Genomic DNA, 19,488 nt, shown 5'->3' on the forward strand with positions numbered 1-19,488 from the left:
GGAGAGGTCAGATATTTGGGAAAGAGGGATTTTGTTAATTTAAGGGAAGTTTGATGTCTTTTTACTGACCTCTTTAAAAAATAGAAGATAAAACCAAAATACTATCTCAAAAAATTCCACAGAATTATTTTTAAAGTCTAAACCTTTTTAACTATGCTAACACTACTAGAATTTGTCTAAAGGAGTTCTCTGCATCACTCCAGCATTTTCTCTTTTCCTTGTTTCAAGTCCTGCTGCATTATTTCTTTTGTATATTTAAAATCCAAGCAGCAGTTAGAGCTTGTCCTCCTACCCACCCCACACTGCAGAAGGACAGAATGAAGGAGCAGCAGAAACCAAAAATGAGGGAGAGAAATAGGAAGTGAACTATGGAAGCGAGACAGAAGTAAGTGGAGATTGTCACTGATCCTTTCTCACACACCTTTGCTACACAGAGAGAGCATCAGGATGATTCCAGGGCTCTGCAGCTTCTTTGCTATGTCCTCACCAGGCCACTCTGGAGGCATTAAAGCTTCCCTGAGAACCATGAGAGCCACAGGATCCTTGGGAGCAGCATGAGCCCAGGCTCGGGACTCAAACTGCCACAATCACTCTCACATCAATTGTTTCACTGTTCTCCTCAGAATGTGTCTTTGATCTGCACAGGTGTGATAAAAATTTGGATTGAACTTGTTTCTAACATTTCATTGGAATCTGATTGATTGATTGATGGTTTGTTGAATAAAAATAGGCTGAAAAATGTGTCAGGTGAAAAACAACCAGCATCTTCAGCCAACAGATATTTTTCCTGTGGTTTTTGGACTATGTTTGTGGCCAGGACTCCTCAGAAGACAGATTTCCACATTCTCTGAAATTCTGACATTCCAAACATATTCTGAAATAATACTGAACCATTGAAACTTATGACAGATGTCCACAATTGAGAAGCTATTTCTGTGTGCATCATCCCCAGTGCACAGGATTTCATTTGGAATTGATTTGACATTGATATTCCAGCCCACTCTATAAATGCACAGAGCTCTGAGGCTGTGCTTATGCCAAGTTTATGCCAGCACATCCCCACTCCCCAAAGGGTGTTACTTCAGCTGTGTCACAAATTACAGTAATCACCTTCTCCCAAGGAAGTTTCATCATGGGAAGACACAGAGGAGGGAAAATGCTGGTCCTACTGACTTCAGTGGATTCAGGATTTAATTTCCAAAAGTCCAGTTTTTCACCAGAGAGGCTGAACTGAGATCTTTGCTCCAAGGAGAGCTGAAACAAGTTTTGTTTTTAGCACAGTCTCCATTCCAATGGGGATGGAATAAAAATATTTGAGATTCATCTACCAGTGACTCTTGAGCTAAGCTGTTCACAGCTGAATGATGACACAAGCTGGCTGTTTGCCCAGCATTTTTAAGCATTCTTCTACTTTCTATCTAAAAACTGTGAGTGGTACAGCAAGGGATACTAATCTAAATATCACTGGAATTATTTTCAAGACATCTTTCTAGAGAAAAAGGCGGATCTTGAACATTCTCAGCCCTTCTAACCAATGTGTCAGAAATCCCACCACAGACAAACTCAACGCAGGCCCAAAATCTTCATAGCTTGGTAGCCACTTCTTTTGTGCTCCTGTACTTAAAGCTTTTAATAGTCTTCATGCTATGGAGGAAAGAAACCATCCTTTTTTCCACAGTTGTATGACCAGGCCTCGTTTTACTAGAGCATGATGGCCAGGAGAGAAAGAAAGAGTTAAAAATGCTGATCTCCCCCATGATTACCACCAGATTTTTTGCACTGCAATGGACTAGGACCCTTCACTGCCTGCATTTTTCCTCTTCTGCCACACAAACACTGTAGATCCACTTCACATAAGGTTTTGCCTATCAGTGAAAAGCCAACTAAAGTGAGGGAAATCCCACAAAAAACCCTACTCATTTCTTATTTCTTTGGCAGAGGATTTTCAATGCAAGAGGATTTCAATATTGGTTTTGGTTTAAGTGGCAAGTTCCCTCTCATGACTTGGAGGAAAGGTGAGGGAGAGTGACATTGGCAGATGAGCCTTTTTAATTTCCCATTTTCTCCTTCAGCTACCTTACCTTTGCTTGCTCAGACAGAGTAGAGTGAGAGGTGTAACTGAGAGGCCAATGTTTTGTGTCAGAGGATGTAACTTAGCACAGGCTGCAGCCAGGACAAAAAATACAAAAAGGAAACATGGAGAAGTAGAAACTCTTCCTTGTTAGAGCACTTTTTAAATTATCCCTTCTTAAAAAAAAAGGAGAGAAAACTCCCCTGTTCCAGCTGCTGACAAAGAAGAGATGAGACTCTGGAAATAATGGATACTTGTAGATCTTTGAGCCCTGAGTTCATACAACCATCTTCTTCCCTACAGCTACACCTCATGCCGCAGTAACAACCAGCACCATCAGTGAAATGCCATGGAATGCTTGCTCCCTCTCTACAGAATCAGATATTCTCTGGTTTGCAGGACTCCCTTGCCATCCCTGGCTCTGAAGAGGTTCAGCTCTGCTCCTGTAAAAGTCATTGGTTACAGTGTGTGGGGATGGATATTCACCTGTGAGCTCTGCCATCACCTTCCTCACAGGAGAGAGGACAATGCAGCCTGATTGTCAGTGCCACAAGAGAAATGGAGGGATTATTAAGAAGCAGCACTTGCCCAGGAGGAAATGTACCCAAGCACCTGGTGATGCACCATAATTAACATAAAACTGGGACTCACTCCTGTGGGCAGCAGCAGCTTTATGCCACCTCAGAAATGCAAACCAACTTCAGGCTGAGCTCCTCTGACATACCTTTGCATTGCCAGAAAGGAAGACAGAAACCTTCATGTTAAATGCTCAAAATAAGCTTGTCAGGCAATAAATCCAGATAATGTTTATCTTGCCCTCTATGTTAGGAACATGTGCAGCAGCACAAACACTAAAACATGCAGTAGAACTAAATCTCTGTGTGGTCAGTTTATTTCATCAAATAAACAATTCCTCCTGCTAAAGGAGCTAGGAATATACATTACAATCTATTATTTCCTAAGCTTATATATCTTCTGTGATGACTCTCCCTGTATTTTGCTGTCTACTCTCTCTCACAGTGCTGTATCATTTTCCCAGAACTGTTTATAAAAGTTAGGTCACCAGGGAACAGTTCTCACCACATGACTTAGACATTCAATTGCCTGGAAGATATAGAAAAAAACCCCCAAACTCTTAGTATCAAGAATTTACCAGAAAAATAGGCTGAAAAAGGATTATAAAATTTAATAAATTATAATATATTATATTTTGCACAGATGTTTCTAGTTGAGCTTGGTTAATGGAAGCTTTGCAGAAGGTCAGATTCTAATGAAGAAATTGCTTTCCATTCCATGTTCCTTCAGCCCTGTCTGAATATATGGGCTTGGAAAGTGGTGTAAGCAAAGGCACCTTATTTTTAAACACACTGAATAAAACTGACTTTATTAATATTAATTCTCTCACAAAATGTGTGAATAGTAAATTTTAGCTGCGTCAGTTGATTTTGCTCCAGTGAAGTCAGCCAGAGCTCTGTGGATGATTAAATGATTCACTACATTTTGTACATGCTCTGGGAAAATCTAATTGGGTTATCTTCTCTTAAAAATCTTGTGTGATATCTACAACCCCTGGGTCCAGATGACTCAGAAAATATGTATGCTGTGGAGTTCAGAGAAGTCAGTGAGAACTCCAGAATTTCCTAGATTTCTGCTGCCATCTGCTTGCCAGAACCTTACTTATTACTTACTTATTATGCACACTGCAAAAGTGAATGCTGCATGCTCCAAGTTGTGGCCTTAGTAATTTAACTCTAAAAGCTTGGCTGAAGCTACTGAAAAACAAGCCCACAGGGATTCAAACGGCCAAATCTACTCTGTCTCACTTCTAGGTATTGATAAGGCTCTCCACCCTGAAAAAGCAATGTAAACCAGCAGAAATTATCACAGAACAGTAATTCCAGCATCCCCATGGGGATAACCCCCAGTACTGCCTGTTCCTCTCACACACATTTCCTCTTTAAAGTTAAATTCTTAACAGTTTACAGATCCCCTCTCCTGATTAAACTCTATTTATCTGCCAGGAAAATAACACACAGGAGGTCAATCATTTACTCATACTAACTCACTTTTGCAGTGAAAATGGAAGCTTGCAGAACTACACCTACTTGAAAGGGGATGATTTGATGAATGGATTAGAAATGGAGGCAGGAGGATTTTTGCCTAATAAGCAGTGTGCCCTCTGCCTGACCAGCAGCAACCAATGAACAAATGAAGCCCCTGTCTGGCACCACCTGTGTTTGCAAAGAGCAGTCCAGAAGAGTTTTAGCTGGCACACAAAGGCCGCTGGTCATTGACTCCTGGGTTTTGTTCAGTGGCTGTACACAGCTCTATTTATTTATTCCCCTTCCAGGCCTGGCCTCTTCTCCACACTGCTCTAGAAGGCTGAGGGGGGGCTGCTAAACTGCTGTGCATCTGATCTCTGTTGTACAGCTCATTTCCATGCACGACATTCCTAACTGAATTTGCATGGAAGGCAAAACCTAAGTATGTACAAAGCAATTTAGATAGCTGCACACTCAGACTTATCACTTAGATGTTCAACCCCCCTCCCCCTCCCTCCCTGGTGGTGGAACACAAAAAGACAGAGAGATATCCTGGCTCTGCCCATCCAACACAAGCCCAGGCAGATGCAGCCCACGCTCAGCATGCACAACTACACACCTGCACTTCTCTCCGTCCAGCAGCTCTGCAGCCCTCTCCAGTCTCCCTGTGAATGCCTTTCTTCTCCATCCTCTCCCTCCCTCCCTCCACTCCTGAGAAAACAGCAATACTAACCCCCCAAGTGTGGTACAAACCTTTGTTGGTAACCTCCCAAGAAATTTCAAAGAGCAACAAATCCTCCACGGGCAGGTCTTCATCCTCACACTGAAGAAGCCCATTCAGAGATGTCATGGACAGGGATCTTGCCAGTGGCATTTTCTTCAGCCCCTGAGTGCTCACCACGCAGGCCACAGCAGTCAGCAAAGTCCAGGTCCCGTGGCAGTGCTCTGCAGTTCTGGTTAGAGCAGTCTGCCTGTGTGCTGGGATCCCAGGAGAAAATTATTCAGATAGCTGGGAGCTAATGGGTTTAAACTGTCTGACCACCAGCATTAAATTGGCTCAGTGAAATCCTCAGGGCTTGAGAAGCAGCTGCAGGGAGAGGTAAGAATTTAACACTGACCTGAGAAAGGTCTCAATTGTTTTGGGGCCACAGCTCTTTCTTTGTCTTCTCTCAGAAGGAGGTAAAAAAGGATTTTTAGCTCCAGAACCACAGCATTCAGTCTCCACCAGCACCTCAGGAACAGTTGACATTGGAGGGTTGTAAAGTCAGCACCGCCCTGAGCCAACTCCAACAGGGAGGACACTTTGAGTTCACCACCTGATTTGAGTCCAGCCCCTGAGTCCTCCCCTCCAGACACACCCTCCCCTTACACCCGTGGAGTTTTCCTACCTGCTGGCCGTCTGCAGGAGTTAGAGTACACTCATTTTACATGATGTCTCTCAGGTTCCTTGCCAGGTTAAATGCTGTTAACTCTTCTTTTTCAGTTCAGCCATCTGTAAGCCTAAGTTTACTACATCTCCTATCTCCACAATTATCTCCAGCTCTGCTCCCAGGACTCTGCATCAGCTGTTGGCTGCTTTAGCAGCTCTGCAGCCCTGCCAGCTTTTACAGAGCCACAAAGGCTCTACCCCCGTTTTGGCATGCACTCTGCCTCTCCTTGCAGTCCTGTCCCTGATTTTCCACCTGTTTGGTTTTTTTCTATACCACAGGTCTTTCCTGGCCTCTGGGCCCATGTCCTCCGCCCAGGGAGCTTAGTGAGTACCAAGTCAGGGCACAGCATGCCCCTGTCTTCTCCAGCACAGAGCTGGGATGCTGCAAGCACTGAACACACATTGACAGAGATTGTTGGTCCCTAACTCACAGCCCGAGATCCTCACAGCTCCCCGGAGCAGCTGCCTGCTTGTTAGATGCTTATATTACATATCTGGTTGAGAAGCCAGTGCTTCTGGGACAGCTGTGCCAGCTGGCTCTGTTTCTGAGCTTAGAGCACAACCTGCCCAAAACCCACAGTTCAGCAGGGAGCAAATCTCCAGGTGAGCTTCAGGACATCTCTAGCACTGTGGAGAATACCACTGCAGCAGCAGGCATAGGAGGAAAGGCTCTGAGCTCACCTAAGGCAAAACAAGTCTGACAATTAGTTTAGGAGACAGGCAGCCCATCAGCATAGAAGTCTCTTAGACATAATACATAATGCATGGCACAGCTGAGCCTGCCTTAAAGAGTACCTACTCCCCACAAGACTTGCTCTTCCACTTCCACAATCTGTGCCCTCTCTGCATTCACGGCAGTCAGACCCACCCCTGAGCTGGTGGTTACAGCTCACTGAAAAAAACCTAAGGGTGCAGGAAACGCTTTTTGCAGAGTTAAGAACTGGAGCTGTCTCAGAAAAGAGCCTGATAAGAGGCCAGGGATATTCAGGGGTTTGTTGGCTGAGTGTCATTTTGTCTCAATGGCTTGAGTTGCCCTATTCACCAGTTTCTAAAAAAAAGGCCTGGCCCAGAACCATTATTTTTGGAGCAGCTGTGGCTTTTACTACCTGCAGTAGGTAGGAAACCAGATCATCCACTACCTAAAAAACCATGCTATTTTCTTGGGTCGGCTGTCTGTCTCTGCCCCAAGACGCATGGGATGGTTCTGAGGCAGCCTGCGCTCCAAAGAATGAGTCTGGACTCTTCACTTTTCAGTCTTCAGGTTGTTTATTATTTCTTATCTACAAAATTTTCTTTCTGCCCAGCCAAGGTCTGCACAGCAAGGCAGCCACAAGCACTCTGACCACCCCCAAGGCGGTGTCATCTTTATATACTACAAACTACATATATCATATTTACTTTTAATTCCCAGTACCTATCACCTATGTTAGACAGTGCACTTCTACTCTAAACCAATCCCCAAGTGCCAACATCACAGCAGAAAATGGAGAACAAGAAGAAGAAAGAAGAAGGACGAGACACGCCCTGATTCCTCCATCTTGTCTCCATAACCCCTATACCAAAAAACCCCAAAATCTATATTTCCACCCTGTAAATACATCATTCTTGCACCATTCAAACCCGTGTGGCTCTCATGTCCTCATACACAGGTGGCCATTCGCTGGAAGGATCAAAGTCAAGCCACCAGGTGTTCCGGGCAACATGCCAGGGTCTCCGAGCCCCCCGAGAGGGTTTCCAGCAACTCTGGACATCCAGAGGGATGTGCTGAATTCCCACATTTCCCCCTTCTGTTTGCACCAAAAACACCTCTTTTGCAACTCAACTCAAGAGTTGCCGCACACACAAAAAGATGCATGGCACGATGAGCACGAGGACTAAGAGCACTATTAAAACATAAAACCCTATTCTTAGAAGTTCCTTCCACAAAGGAGAAAGATCAAAAAATTCAACCAAACCATTGATCCAAGACCCAGTGATTTCACCAAGTTTCTTTACACTGTCTTTTATCTTTTGAATATTTTCGTGAATTGACCTCGAGTGATCTGAGAGATTCATGCAGCACATTCCTTCGTATTCTTCACACTCACGTCCATGTGCAAGCAGCAGATAATCAATTGCCACTCTGTTTTGAAGAGTTGCCTGTCTTACACTGTCTGTGTCTTTCAACATGTCGCTCAGCGCAAGAGAGATGGATTGAGCATGTTTGCTCAACCAGCAACCCATGTGGTCCAGTTGAGTCAAGGCCACCCCCAACGCTGTCTGAGGTGAGAAAATTGCTGTTGCAATTCTCCGTGCCTTGTCCCAAGTGTACACTCCATCATCACAATCCGCACTATAATGTTGCAAGGGTCTTTTCTCTTTATGTTTTTGTTCTCTCAATAATTTCGAATCTGGTGACAACATTGAAATCCTCCCAATGCTGCATGGACCGCCTTTGACATTTGCAGGGATGCCATGCCAAATTCTGTCCCCACAAATGAAAAAGAATCCTTGTGGCAATTGCACTGGAACTTGGAGCGATCCTCTGGTTGTCGCCTTGGTGTATTTGCACCAAGCCGATGCATTTCTATAAAAAGCATGATTCGGAGTGACATCAATGGTCTTATTTGTTTTTGTCACATCCGGGATTTCAAATTTCATGCATAGTTCCATTGTCGTGGACCCGAAAATTTCCAATTCCTGAGGTTCAGTAGAAGCCACAGGAAGGAGACGTGTCCAAGAACACCACTCATTCACAGGATCTTTAACGACCTGCAAAATCTCAACTGGAGAGTGTCCTGGAATTGGCCATTCGTCCACTGGCAATCCAACCATGCATGTCGAGAATGGTCTCCCTGGTCTTGAGTGTGTCAGGCAAATACTATCTAAATTTGCTGCCTGGGCTAAAGCCTCCCAAACATTTTGTTTTGGTTGATCAATAGGTAAATTTGTCTCGTTGCTTAAAGCAACAGATGAAGAGATGAGGCACATGAGCATTATGAAGCTCATGACTTCACTCTTGTTGAAAAGCATTGCCACTTTTGTCACTCAAACCCCAAAGGAAAACCCTCAAAGTCCTTGTTCTTTTATTTTTCTTCCGAGTCGTTGTCTGCAGCTTGAGCCTCTTCTTCCGTCTGCATGCCTGTTTCTCTGCTTGCGGGATCAGTGCTCTCTTGCTCTTGTGTCCGATATGGCGTCACGTGTTGCGCTGACACCCACTTCAGACCTTGTTCTGTGGAAACACAAGCAAAACCCTTGCCTCACGTGATTCGTTTGAAGGGACCCTCTATTTGTCCAGTTTCTGGGTTTCTGATCAAAACCAAAGGATTCTCCCTCAGTTTTGCCTGAGAGCTGTTTGAAAAATGTCTCAAGATTGGCAGATTGGGCTCTGAAAATGAACTGTTAAGAAAATTCAACACATACAACACTTTGTTCAATTTCATGTGAGGCGTCGCCTCTGGCTCCCCCCTTTTCTGTCTGTCCAAAAGGGATTTCAGGATATGATGTGTTCTTTCAATGATTGCTTGACCTGTGGGAGAGTATGGAATACCAAATGTGTGTCTGACACCCCACTTTTTCAGAAATTTGTCAAGCACCCTGCCTGTATATGTTGGGCCATTGTCTGTTTTTATTTCTTGAGGTACACCTAATGATGCAAATGCTCACAGAAAATGTCGACAAGCGTGTTCTGCTGTTTCCCCTGTATGTGCTGAAGCAAAGACTGCTCCCAAAAATGTGTCAACTGAAATATGAACATTTTTGAGCTTCCCAAATGATGGATATTTTGTGACATCAGCTTGCCACAGTTGAAGACTTTGCAGTCCCCACGGATTGACTGCTCCTGTGGAAGCAGGTGGCTGCACGAGCTGACAGTCTGGACAAGCACTAATGATTTCCCTCACCTGACTCTTTGTGAGACAAAAGGATTCCATCAGCGCCTGTGCATCCTGGTGAAAAAATGCGTGGCTTAATCTTGCCTGCTCAAAAATGTCCGTAAAGGTTTGTGAAATGGGCATTGTCAACCTGTCTGCCTGAGCATTCCCTTCTGCTAGAATCCTGGAAGTGATGTGTGTGCTCTGATGTAAGTGATAAAATATTCATGTTCCCTGCTTTCTAGCAATGTTTTCATGCTTGCCAGGTATGAATATAAAACTTCATTGCTGGCCTCTTTCAAAAGAGAACCTTCCAATCATTTGCTGAGGGCGTCTGCTTGACGTTCTCCGATTACTGTCCTGTCTGCTCTTGTGTCATCGCCATTACTTGTGTCAACATGTGCTGACGATTCTGAGCGCTCTTTTTGGCATTTCCCAGACATGGCAAGGGATTTCCTTCCACATCCGTCTGAGAATAACATTCTTTCACAGAATGTCTTCCTCTCCCGCATTGTGGACAGAGTGGCCTTTCCATCTTTGGTGCATGCATTCGCTTGTGCACATGCTTGTGGGCAGTTCTTCTTCATGTGTCCAAACGCCCCACACTTGTAGCATTGTCCTCCCGATGAGTTGTTCTTCTTTTGAATGGTTGTGAGAACTTTGTCCATCTTTTCATTCTGCTGTTGAAGCATTTTCTCCAGCACTTTGTCTTCAAAGTTTTTCCGAGTGTCCTCTCATCTGTTCTTCCCATTCTCCTCGCAGCTCCTCCCTCACGATCGATGCAACGTGCTGAGGTGTTCCCACTTTGCTGCATGCCTCCATTAACTCTGCCAAGGACGGCCATCCAGGGATTGCACTGATGACCCGCTGACAATCCGGGTTGGCATTGCCGAAGGCTAGACTTTCCATGAGAGGTCTCTTCACCACCTCATCAGTCACTTGTCGATCCACAGCTTGTGTGAGTCGATCTATGAATGATGAATATGGTTCTGTGGGACCTTGTCTGATGCTTGAGAATGGAACGTCTGGAACTCCTGCTGCAGCAATCTGTAGAATCGCTCTTCGCACTGCTTCCTTGATGTCATTCAACACTCGTCTGGGGAGTCGCACTGCTTGCTCTGCTGGATTGTCATCTGGAGGATCCCCTGCTAACTGTGCCACTGTGAGATTCACTTTTGGCCCGCCTTGGTAACCATTCCTCAAGTCTGTGAGATACCTTCTCCATCTTCTGTCCCAGATGAGATTTTGCATGTCGGTGAGAATCATTGACACAAGGCATCGGATGTCATATGGTGTAAAATCATACATATTGAAAGTCCCCTTCAAGAGCTGCTTAAAATATGGTGAATTCAGCCCATTGTCTTTGATGGCCTTTGCTAAATCTTTGATCACATCGTGACCCATCCTGTCCCACCTTGGATTCTGACCCTGTGCATCATATGTCACTGGTATTATGAGATCTCCCGAACCTTGCAATAAATCCTTTTAACAACGCTTTTTTGATGTTTTTCCAATCCATTGTTTTCACTGGCTCTTCTTCTTCCTCCTCTGGAAACTGGAAACATGCAAATTGGTATTTGCATGCACAGTGGAGTTGTGGAGGTCATTGGTGTCTCCGAGGTCCACATTCTTTGCCTTGAGGTCTTTGGCCTCGCTCCTAAATCAGAAAAAGGAACTTGAAATTCTCGTGGTTGTGCTCTCTTGGCTCAAAAGAATGTATCAAAAGAATGCAGAAAACTCTTTGCTGCTTCCACTGCTGAAAACATCCATGCTGGAATTCCCTCCGATGCAATGATTCGTTTCATGTCTTCTTGTGGTTGTACTTCATCTGAAGTGTCTTGAGCTTCACGAAATTCCGAAGTTGAAGGATAATCCATTTGTTGTGGTGGTGTTGTTCTTCTCGGTGTGGCTTTCTTCTTAGAAGTTGTTGGAAAAAATCGCTGCATTGTTGCAGTCCTGCCACCAGATGGCGTTGTGGCTTGGCTGAACAGGTCTGGCATGCCCTGCACTGTGCTCATCCCACCATAAGGTGGCGCTGTCATTTGCCTGGGCGACCGTGATGGTGTCACAAACTCGATCGGCTCCTGCTCGGCTGACTGCAGCACTCGCGATTTTGAGTGAGACTGAGACTGTGCGATTTTTGACTGAGCTAGCAATGGAGATTGGATACGTGACCGTCTCTCTGGGATAGGACAGTTTTGGAGCTATTCCAAAACTGCCCCTTCCTCGCCCTAGTCATCACAGGGGATCGGACCCGCCTCCGACTGCGCTCCGCCCGCACCTTCCCCGCACGCGCGCCCTCGGGAACGCCTCCTGTCTCCGCTAGACTGACGTCACTGTCTCCGTCCCGTTCCACCTCCGATGTCTCCTCCCTAGTTTGATCCGTCTCTGATTCTCTCTCCTCCTCCTCCGACGCTGTATCCACATCCTCCACCGGCGCATGCAATTCCTTCCCGGCTTGTGCCTGTGCCCGTGCCGCAATTCGATCAGACATTCGCGTCCCGACTTCCGGGTACGGCGTCATCACCACGCGCCTCCTGCGTCTCCCTTCGGGTGCCGGCTGGGGCTCTGCAGCTGCCCTGCCAGGTTTATCCCCCGCGTCTGACGCTGTGGCCTCGGTCTGAAAGCCCTCCCTGTATGTCTCACGAGTCTTGCCCCCCGCGTGCACTTCTGGCATCGTGCAGCTTGAAATCGCTGCCGCCACCGGTGCCACGCCCGCAGAAACCGCGCCAGATCCTATGTCTCCCACCGCCTCCATGCCCCCCCCCGCTAGCTAGCACCGCCGCCGCGCGACCGCGCCTACCGTGAGAGAGCGCTTCCCCCTCCCCCTCTGGTCCCGCTTCGACCCCGCTTCCCGACTCTGCCGTTTCCCCTCTCCCACATCCCTTTGGCTCCTGCGAATCGGGAGGACGCGCGACAGTGGCGCGGTCTGACCCCTCGATCTCGCTCGGGGAAGTCTCAACCCTGAGCTCTTCCAGGATTGAGATGGTGTCTGAGTCGGAGCCCGAAGCCCCTGCATTCTCTGGGGTTTCTGGGCGTTTTAGGGGTCCCTTGGACTTTGGGGCTGGTGGAATTGGAGGTGATGAAATTTCCTCCTGCTCCCCTTCCTCGGGAGTTGTCTCCCCCGGGACAACTGGGACTAGAGCCAACCTCCGTTTCGGCCTTTGCTCCCCTCCCTCCGCCCCTGTGGGATTTCTAACAAGCTGTTGTCTGGCAAGCCTCCTAGATTTCGCTGAGGTTGCCTCCAACATCACCCGTGCAGGTGATAAGAGTTTCAGGGCCGTTTCATCCTTTCTGGTAGCTAAGAGATAAAGATGCCTATTAATTTCCTGCCAAAAACCCACCTCAAACAACAGACGCGTCTCTGAGTATGGATAATTACAGCATACCCATAACAAGAGATCTTTAAGCTCTTTCTTTGAAATTGCCATGGGATGTGCCTCTGCCACGCCCTGTAAGGCAGACAAAATCCCTAACTGTTCTTGGGAATATGTGCCCCCCATGTTCTTGATTTTGACCTTCTCACCAAATTTTGAGTCGTCAGGGCAGTCTGAAGGCTCCTGGTCACCGGCCAGCAGGTCACAGGAGAGTGGATCCAGGCATGCTTTCTGGCTCCGCTCCGGACTGGTCTGCTACGAATCTCTTCGGCAGAAGTGGAGTGCGATGGTCTTGAGAGTGGCTGCTGCTTCTTCAGGCTGTTCTGGCTGCTCTCAAGGAGGCTTATCAGAGCAAGTCCAGCTCGGGAGCTGCCCGCTCGGTGCCTGGGAGGTGCCCACCCAGGGACGCCAGGTCTCAGGTCAGCTGTCTGTCTCTGTCCCAAGACGCGTGGGATGGTTCTGAGGCAGCCCGCGCTCCAAAGAATGAGTCTGGACTCTTCACTTTTCGGTCTTCAGGTTGTTTATTATTTCTTATCTACAAAATTTTCTTTCTGCCCAGCCAAGGTCTGCATAGCAAGGCAGCCACAAGCACTCTGACCGCCCCCAAGGCGGTGTCGTCTTTATATACTACAAACTACATATATCATATTTACTTTTAATTCCCAATACCTATCACCTATGTTAGACAGTGCACTTCTACTCTAAACCAATCCCCAAGTGCCAACATCACAGCAGAAAATGGAGAACAAGAAGAAGAAAGAAGAAGGACGAGACACGCCCTGATTCCTCCATCTTGTCTCCATAACCCCTATACCAAAAAACCCCAAAATCTATATTTCCACCCTGTAAATACATCATTCTTGCACCATTCAAACCCGTGTGGCTCTCATGTCCTCATACACAGGTGGCCATTCGCTGGAAGGATGAAAGTCAAGCCACCAGGTGTTCTGGGCAACATGCCAGGGTCTCCGAGCCCCCCGAGAGGGTTTTCGGCAACTCTGGACGTCAGAGGGATGTGCTGAGTTCCCACAGTATTTAAAAGAAAAACCAGTAATACATTAAGGGTCACTTAATTTATGAACATCAGATCTGCCCAAGTTACAGTTTCATTCCTTTCCTGGGACATTCACACTGAGGGTGAGGCCTGAAGCTGCTGGGTGCACAAAGGCCATCTCAGGTGAGGAGTGGAGAACAAACGAGCTGACAGGTTCATCCCTATCCCACAGGTTCTCCTCACCCTATGGAAATGAATACAACAGCCAAACTTCTCATTTTAAAGGTGACAGGGGTGCAGTGAGCCCCTGGCACCCTTCACTGACCGCACTGAGCGTGATCACCCTCACTGTGAGTAAATCCCAGGAGCTGCAGCTTCCCTGAGGGAAAGCTGATGGATTTGTGGGTGTGGGGGCCCCATCCCCACTGCTCCTGGGGGCCACTGTGCTCTGCAGGTCCTTACACAGCTCTCAAGATGCTGAAATCAAAACTGTTCACATCACTTACCTCTCCAGGGACCACAGTATCACAGAATGGTCTGAGTTGGAAGAGACCTTAAAGATCTCATTCCACGCCCTGCCATGGCAGGGACACCTTCCACTATCCCAGGTTTCTCCAAGCCCCATCCAGCCTGGCCTTGGACTCTGCCAGGGATGCAGGGGCAGCCACAGCTGCTCTGGAAACCTGTGCCAGGGCCTTTCAGCTCAAAGCCATCATCCCTTTTCCTGTCACTCCAGGCCATTGTAAAAAGTCCCTTTGCAGCTCTCTTGTAGTATCTCTTCAGTCCATAATAAAATCACCCCAGAGCCTCCTCCAGGCTGAACAGTCCCAGTTCTCTCAGCCTTTCCTCATAGGAGAGGTATTCTATCCCTCTAAAAAACCCTCTAGTAGTGATGCCAGATAATCAGTTGCACTGGTTCACTGACATACCTATGTCCCTAAGCATTCAAAAGCCTGAAAAACATGCAAATAATTTTATAGCAATGAACTAAAGTTTAGCATCAAATTTTTCAAGCTCCTCACATAATCTGTGGTTTTCAGGTTCTTAAGTGTCTTGTTTTTCCAGCTTCTGTTTGTAATAAGATGATAATTCTTTTACTGTTTGAATTTAACAAAATCTGATATAATTTCTTAAACCTTGGCAAAGGAGTTAGAAAAATGCTCAGATACCATTAGATAATTCCACAAGTACTGGCAATGCCATCCTTGAGAGAACCTGGGAGCAACTCACCTTTGGCAGTTCGGAGATAATGGAGTATTTAACTGATAAAAAGTGCTCAGTAGCACAGTGAACATCAGCATTCCTTCATATTCTGACTACATTTCATTTTATCCAATCTGCATGTCTTAATGAAAGAGGGTTTTTTTCACACAATGCCATCCCAAATTCCTGCTTTTCTGTTAGTGAGGGAAAAGTATTTGAAGTGCCCAGAAAAGGCAAGCTCCAACAGATTATGCAGAAACTTTCATCCCTGCAAATGCTCTTAACTGCCAGCAGGCAAAGGGCCCTATTCATTATGTTTATGGTCTGCAAGGGTTAACTGTGGGATATCTGGGGTGCAGCTGGAGTTATCTGGGTTTAGGGCCATAAAGGAGGCCATGTGTTGCTGTGCACATATAGTAAGACAAAATAAAAGCTCTTCAGAAGAAAAGCTGTGTTCTGACATTAAGAAGGGCAGCCTTTAGCTGTCCTCCGTGTGAGGTGCAGTGAGGTGCAAGTGCTGAAATGGACACTCTGCTGCCACTAGAACAATGTGTCATTTTTGTCACAAAGGCAGGGAAAGGTTGTGACTATGATCATCCAGTTTGCTCCTTTTTCACCAAACAGAGGCCAGATGCTGAAGTGGGGAGATGGAAACATACCAGAAAGACTAGTTTTTGAAATACAACATTGATTAAAATATTTCCCAGAAATCTGGAAACCAGTGAGGCTGGTTTTGAGTCCAGCCTAGCTTCTCATATTGTTCTTATCACAAACTGTACAAATGCCCTTTGGTAATACATTATTCACTGTGTTGCAATTCTGCCAGACACCAGTTGTTACCCCACCAAATTCTTTTTCAGCCCACAGAAACGAAATAATTTTGTTTGCAAGAATACTGGACAGTAAGAAGACTGAGTTTGCAAGGTCTTTGAAGAGAATTATACAGAGTGTGTGTATTGTTTTTCCCAAATTTCCTAGAGTTCCAGGAGAGAGCAATGGGGGATGATGGTGTGCATTCTGCTCTACCTATATCTCATTTTGAAAGTGTTACCTCTAGGCTGTTGTCTAGTCTGCACGCTTTGATCCAGCTCCTATTTGGGTAGAGCAAAGTTTTCTGCAGAAACTAACTCAGTATATCACCCCAAGAAGTACGTTGTGGATGTTGTCTTCATACCACAGTCTTTCCACCAGAACCACTCCAGACAACCTTTTTTTCTTGGAATATCAACCTCAATCTCCCTGGCTGCAAGTGAGAAGGTGCCTGTAGGGGAAGAGACACTTTCCATGTGTGGAAGTTTAAGAGGAGATAATTGTCTAGGACTGGCTTGCTCTGAACAGAACTGTGGTTTCCAGGTTTGCCTAAATTAACTGTGGGGGAAAAAATCAGACATGGATGTTAAAAATGCGTAGACATTGAGTCAAATTAGAGAGGAGGGAAGGACAGGGTTTGTAGCAGTCACTGCTGCACACACACTGTACTTGTGACACAGAGCAGTAGGTGGCACTGATGGCATTCACATGAGTTCTCCAGTGTCCCTGTTGTTTTGTCATTGCAGAGTCCAGGGGAGATCAGGGAGGGGCCCAGAAGTGCTCTAGGACAGCCCTCATTGCCTGCCTGGCAGCAACTTCATCTCATTCCAGCTGAGAAGTGATGGCCTTCACTCCTGCCCTGGCTGTGCAAGGCCAAAAAATGATCCAAATCTCCCACAAATGGACAATTTTTCTTCCAGTTAGAGGACAGGCATGTAGAATAATCCTGTGAAATAGCCAGGAGGCAGAAAGGGCTACAAAACATTTGATGGGACACAATGGGTTTTTCTCAGTGACACTCGGTATGTGTTGTCCTAAATTAGGAATTTGGGAGTGCATGAACTTCAGGACACACCAAACCAAAGACATTCCTATCAGCTGGTCTGAGAGGCTGACATTCCCAGCCCTGCAGAATATTTTGGTCTCTACTGTTTCATCCAGAAGTGACAATGAGAGCCATCCTGCAAATATCAGCATGTCATGGGCAAGTTTAAGGTTAATATTTTTGGAACTGGCTTTGGAAAATTATGCCAGAGTAGCTTGGCCACTAAGCTGGATCCTGCAACTTGGATATAGAGGAGAATACCACCATCCTATTTAAAGTTTAAAATAAATGCAGTGATGAGCAGATATCCCTCTGAGGGACAGCACTGCTCAATGTATAATCTATGCTACAATTCATGTGTGCCATTTTCCCATGTGAGCAGAGATTTGGGAATGTTCCCTTTTGAAGTCACCTCACCCCAGGTACCTGAAGTGATCTCCTGACAAAGGAAGGACATACAGCTCACATTCTTAGAGAGGGAACAGTGTCCCTGTCTGTATCTCCAGGTGGGCACTAGGCATTAGAGACTAAAAACATCCTGCTAATTCTACTGGGAAATAAATGCACAGGCACATGCAAACAATTTCTGAGAGACACCAAGATTTTCTGTGTGATGTCTGACATGGCTGTAACTTGAAAAATAAAATGTAAGACTAACACACTGTTTTGCCTCTTTTCTACTGTTTGGTGCCAAGCCCCCACCTATAATTCACACTCATGTACAAAGACACAAACACTTTCAAAGATATACACACATGTATTTGCTTTGGTAATTATTCATTTCCTGAGGTCAACACAGTGCTTCTATCATATTTAGCATAGGAATTTGTCAGTATGTTGGTGTAACTTGTGGTATCTTCTCCTTGACTAAAAGTTGATCACAGAGAGACAGAAGCCTGACTTACTAAATATGCCATAAAATCACAGAATGGTTTGGGTTGGAAGGGACCTTAACAATCACCCAGTTCCAACCCCAATGCCATGGGTAGGGGCACCTTCCACTATCCCAGGGTGCTCCAAGTCCCATCCAGCCTGGCCTTGGACACTTCCAGCAATCCAGGGGCAGCCACAGCTTCTCTGGGCAACCTTGCCAGGGCCTCAGCACCCTCAAAGAAACAATTTCTTCCCAATATCCAATCTAAATTTCCTCTCTGTCAGTGTGAAGCCATTGCTCCTTGTCCTGTCACTATTTGCTCTTGTAAACATATGCTCTGGAAGTTTCTGTTTTTGTCCTGACTCCTTTGCTTCCAATAGTTCTTTTTCCTTTCTGTTACATCAAAGTCAACTCTTCCCAGGTTTGTTTCTTGTTGTGATTTTTGGGGTTATTATTTTTGTTGGGTTGGCATTTTTTCTCATGTTAAAATGCTCAGGCTAGGTATGAATTCTTATTACAGCTATTATCTTGAGTGACCTTGGAGGAATTGTTGTCAGGGCTGGCAGCAAATGACCACTGCATCATTTTACCTCTCTGGCTGCAAACCAAGGTTCCTATGCTTTGAAAGACTGCTGCAAACAGAGGTGCAGTGCTGAAAGAGGCATTTCCATTCATTCAGCTGTGGAAGTATAGTCAGGACTTTATAAAAAACAGGTTATGCCATGATAACCCTTAAAATTAAAATTTAACCTACTGAAATTTAATCCCTTCAACAAAACACTTAAGCATAAATCCTACTCTGTGCAATAGAGGCTTTTGAGCTAAGGTCAGTGTGGTCTTAACATCTTTTCTGCCTCCTTGAGAGCCACTCTACTGACTTGAATGCACTTGAAATATATAAAAATAAGATATTTCTCCTTATTCTTCTGTCTTTTATCTTTAAAAAACCCAACCAAACAAACAAGCCCTGCAACACACAGAATCAAACTAGTACAGAAGTAACATTAAAGTTATTTCCTTCTGCATAGCAATTTGCTGTGGGAAAAACAAGCTCAGAAAAATGAACAGAAGTTCAACAAATACTCTTCTAGACTGATCTTCAGTCAGAGTATCAGGGACTCCACTGCTGTGGGTAGGAAAATCAAGTTTGATGTGGTTCTTAGACTGATTCCCGGTGATACTGGGAGAGTATTCCAGTATCTGGTACTGGTGGAGGCTGCTGAGCGAACAGAGGCTTTGGAAATCATTGAATTTCTGTCTTATTGCCTAAGATACAGAATTAGCATCACAGAGAAAGCTGTATCTCAAGCAAAACTGGTTGGTCTTTTTTTTTTTGCTTCCCTTTGTATATTCATTTAATGTATCTCACAAAACAAGAATTATCAATATTTCCTTCCAAAAATCAGTGTTGGTAGGAATCCACCTTCATGCTATTTTGACAGATTTTGTGGATTTTTTACCTCAGGTATTGAATGTGTAAATATACCTAACAATGGTGAAGAGTTATTAAAGCTAAGACCATAAAGAAGAACGTATTTACTCAGAAATCTTACTTTGCATAGCCACTGCCTGGTCCTTGTTGCTTATGTTTGCAGGTAAATTATTCATTTCAGATATTGAGCAAATCCGGCCCTCCTGAACCTGACCTCTCCAACAGACCATTCTAAGTTAATGATTGGCACAGCTCCCTTGCTGGCACAGAATAACAGCTCACACAGCAATGGTATGTCAGGAGCAGTTTATAAAAATGTAGTACACCACAGGGACCACAGGTGTGGATTTTAGGAAGGCC

At 45.5% G+C, this 19,488-nt stretch overlaps 2 protein-coding genes across 3 annotated transcripts in view; both read right to left on the minus strand.

Moving 5' to 3' along the window:
- The window catches only part of GYS2 (glycogen synthase 2), a 40,762-nt gene extending 35,775 nt beyond the window's left edge, over window positions 1-4,987 (minus strand). For both annotated transcript variants that reach the window (XM_077177993.1, XM_054631913.2), the window contains exon 1: window positions 4,867-4,987. In XM_077177993.1, the coding sequence (XP_077034108.1) occupies window positions 4,867-4,987 (121 nt within the window). The remainder of the gene's footprint in view (window positions 1-4,866) is intronic.
- A 1,802-nt stretch (window positions 4,988-6,789) lies between these two features.
- On the minus strand, window positions 6,790-12,290 carry LOC143694099 (uncharacterized). Its single transcript, XM_077178391.1, has 2 exons — window positions 12,197-12,290; window positions 6,790-8,753 (listed from the first exon to the last, which is right to left on the minus strand). The coding sequence occupies exon 2, from the start codon at window positions 8,552-8,554 to the stop codon at window positions 7,361-7,363; it is 1,194 nt and encodes a 397-aa protein (XP_077034506.1). The 5' UTR covers window positions 8,555-8,753; window positions 12,197-12,290; the 3' UTR covers window positions 6,790-7,360.
- Between the last annotated feature and the right edge of the window lie 7,198 nt (window positions 12,291-19,488).

This window comes from Agelaius phoeniceus, chromosome 5, assembly GCF_051311805.1.
Source record: "Agelaius phoeniceus isolate bAgePho1 chromosome 5, bAgePho1.hap1, whole genome shotgun sequence".
Taxonomy (NCBI): domain Eukaryota; kingdom Metazoa; phylum Chordata; class Aves; order Passeriformes; family Icteridae; genus Agelaius; species Agelaius phoeniceus.

What these genes read in the sequence shown, in the direction of transcription:
- LOC143694099 (XM_077178391.1), bottom strand. Translation starts at nt 8,554, where the DNA reads ATGCTTTTCAACAAGAGTGAAGTCATGAGCTTCATAATGCTCATGTGC.